The sequence below is a fragment of the Elephantulus edwardii genome, unplaced genomic scaffold (assembly GCF_000299155.1).
Source record: "Elephantulus edwardii isolate Elephantulus edwardi_28Jun2011 unplaced genomic scaffold, EleEdw1.0 scaffold00106, whole genome shotgun sequence".
Taxonomy (NCBI): Eukaryota; Metazoa; Chordata; class Mammalia; order Macroscelidea; family Macroscelididae; genus Elephantulus; species Elephantulus edwardii.
In genome coordinates, this window is record NW_006399856.1 from 4,688,336 (window position 1) to 4,691,062 (window position 2,727).

Below are 2,727 nucleotides of genomic sequence, written 5' to 3' on the forward strand. Positions count from 1 at the left end.
GGGATGGGTGTGTCAGAGGCAGTGCGGTTGGCGCAGGATAGAGCAGGGTTTAGGGCTGTTGTGCATAGGGTCGCTATGAGTCACAAACGACTCGATGGCACGTAACAACAACAACAATAATTCTGGCTCTGAGCTATTCTATTATTATCCATAAAATCTCTGGTGACATCTTTTGCTTCCCTCATCCCAAATTAGAATTGTCCGTGTGCTAGAATTGTGTAAACATGTAGTGTAGTCTAGAGATAAGTGGGATCAGTCTAGAGATAACACTCAGTACGTGTTTGCTAATTTTGTTAATATTTTACTGGAAAAAGTTTACTGTCTAGTTATCAAATAAGCTGGGGAATACAGGCCTAAACCAAGTGAAACTTGCTTCTACAAGGTCTACAGGCTTCTTTCCACTGAGATTCTCTAAGATGGGGTCGTATTTGGGTATATGGTGTCATATCACCCAAATATATTTGACCTTGAGATTGCTAACCTATGAAATCTCTTGGGGAATCTGTTCTTTTGCAGCACTTAAGTGCTGAATTCAGTCAGTCCTTCATTCTAGAGTCTGTACGGACTGATTCTGTGGGTCCTGAAATTCAGGATATATTTTCAAAATTTGAAAGGAAAAGACAACACAGTCTGTTGTCTTACTCTGAAAGGAAAGGCGTCTTCACAGAATTGAGGACTTTTAGAAAAAAAAATGCTATAGTGTCATAAATAATTCTGAGGATGAATGAAACACAGAAAGATGAGACTTCTAAAGAGGACAGCATGGCTGCCCTCTGAGTACCGAGCTGCTGAGATAGCAGAAGGGCTGCTAGGACGTAGAAGGAAGGCTGACTGCCTGATGACTTGAGCTTAAGAAAGTCACGGAAAAGGGACATTCCAGAGGAGAGGGGGCTGTGATGTGTACCCAGGGAACACACAAGAATGATGCGTTCAGTGAGATGAAGACATAGTGGCCGGAAGTGAGAAAGGCAGGAAGCTAGGTATGGAGGGTGTCGAAGGCACAGACTTGCCCGGATAAGAAGTGGTTGAAGGTACCTGCTCTGCTCAGTGGCAGAGTACTGTCTCTATTGGAAACGTGATCCCAGTAGCTCTAGATGAGCTGGAACACTGGGAACACTGGAGAGTTATATTCTAGGCTGAGTATAAAAGTTAATGCAGAGCGGAAGACCATTGCTTTGCATTGCTGGGTGACCTTGAGCTCTTGATTCCAGCAGACAGCTGGCTGTCTTTTGTGCAACCTTCTGACTTTCCGTTCTTGTGCCCTTAGGAACCGGCTCCATCACTGATGTCCGGACAGCCATTTACCAGCCCCAGCCTCACCCGCAGCCCGGCCCTTATGGTCACTGTGTCACCGACAGTGACGTGGTTTACTCTGTGGGGATGCAGTGGCTGAAGACCCAGGGCAACAAGCGGATGCTGTGCACATGCCTGGGCAACGGAATCAGCTGCCAAGAGACAGGTAGGAGGGGTAGTTTTAAAAAAAAGAAAATGGTGTTGGTCATATTTTTAGTATTTCATTTTGAAAGCCAATATAGTCATTTAGCAAAAGTGTACAACAGTAAAGCAAATAAGGAAAGGTTATGCTGTTGATGTTCTCACTGTGGTGGTTGTGTGCTGTCGAGTTGGATCCGACCCATGATTGACACCCCAGTGGGTTTCAGAGGCAGAAAGTCACACGAGAGGAGATTGCCCATCCTCCTCCCGTGGAGAAGCTGGTGGATTAGAACTACATGCCTTTGAGACTGCTGCACAGCTTCTTAACCGCTGTACCACCAGAGTTTCCCAAGTTCTCACTAGCCTGAGATAGTAAGCAGGATTGGCATTTGGGGCTCATTGGCGTGGAGTTACTTTGTTTCAGCTTATGTATTTTCTTTCCCATAAAACAAACCAACCCACAAACTCATTGTCTTGAGTTGATCGTGCCTCTTCATGACCCTGTAGGACAGAGGAGACTGTGCCCCATAGGATTTTCAAGGCTATAATCTTCAAAGAAGTAGACTGTGTGGGTTTGAACCACAAAACTTCAGTTAGAATATATATATATAAAACATGTATATTTCTGAAATGCATGCCTGCAGAAACTCTATGAACATGGAGAAATGACCAAAGTTATACAGGTGTTCAGGTCTTTCATTCATAGGGTCACTATGAGTTGTCTATGACTCTACGGCACTTAACAACAACATGTATATGTTGTTAGGTGCTGTCATAAGGATCCCGACCCTGTATGACACAGTAGAATCGTCCCATAAGATTCTCTTGGCTGTAACCTTTAAGGGAGGAGGCCGCCCCCTCTTTCTCCCATAGAGTCCCTGGGTGGGTTTGAAATGCCAGTCATTATGGCAAACAGCCCAGCACTTAACCACTGCTTCACCAGTGCTTAATTATGTATGTGTATGTGTGTTATCTAAAGAGTTACAGGTTAGATACCTTTTCACAATATGCTGGGCCAGCATTGGTGTTTAGCCATCAATTACTTAACTGAAAAATACCCCAGATTTGTTTCAATTTATCACCATTAGTTGGATTTCTGAAAAGTGGACAGAAATTCCATTTGCTTGGAGAGGATTAAACCAAGCTACTCCTTGGAGGCAAGGATTCTGGGGCTTCGTCTGACATACTTTGGACATGTTGCCAGGAAGGACGGGTCCTTGGAGAAGGACATCATGCTTGGGAGGGTGGAGGGACGGCGCAGGAAGGGAAGACCCTCTATGAGATGGATTGATT

At 44.7% G+C, this 2,727-nt stretch overlaps 1 protein-coding gene across 1 annotated transcript in view; it reads left to right on the forward strand.

The window, feature by feature from the left end:
- FN1 (fibronectin 1) overlaps positions 1 to 2,727 on the forward strand; it is a 92,042-nt gene that overhangs the window by 10,777 nt on the left and 78,538 nt on the right. The window contains exon 7 of the mRNA XM_006891955.1: positions 1,268 to 1,459. Within this exon, the coding sequence (XP_006892017.1) occupies positions 1,268 to 1,459 (192 nt within the window). The remainder of the gene's footprint in view (positions 1 to 1,267; positions 1,460 to 2,727) is intronic.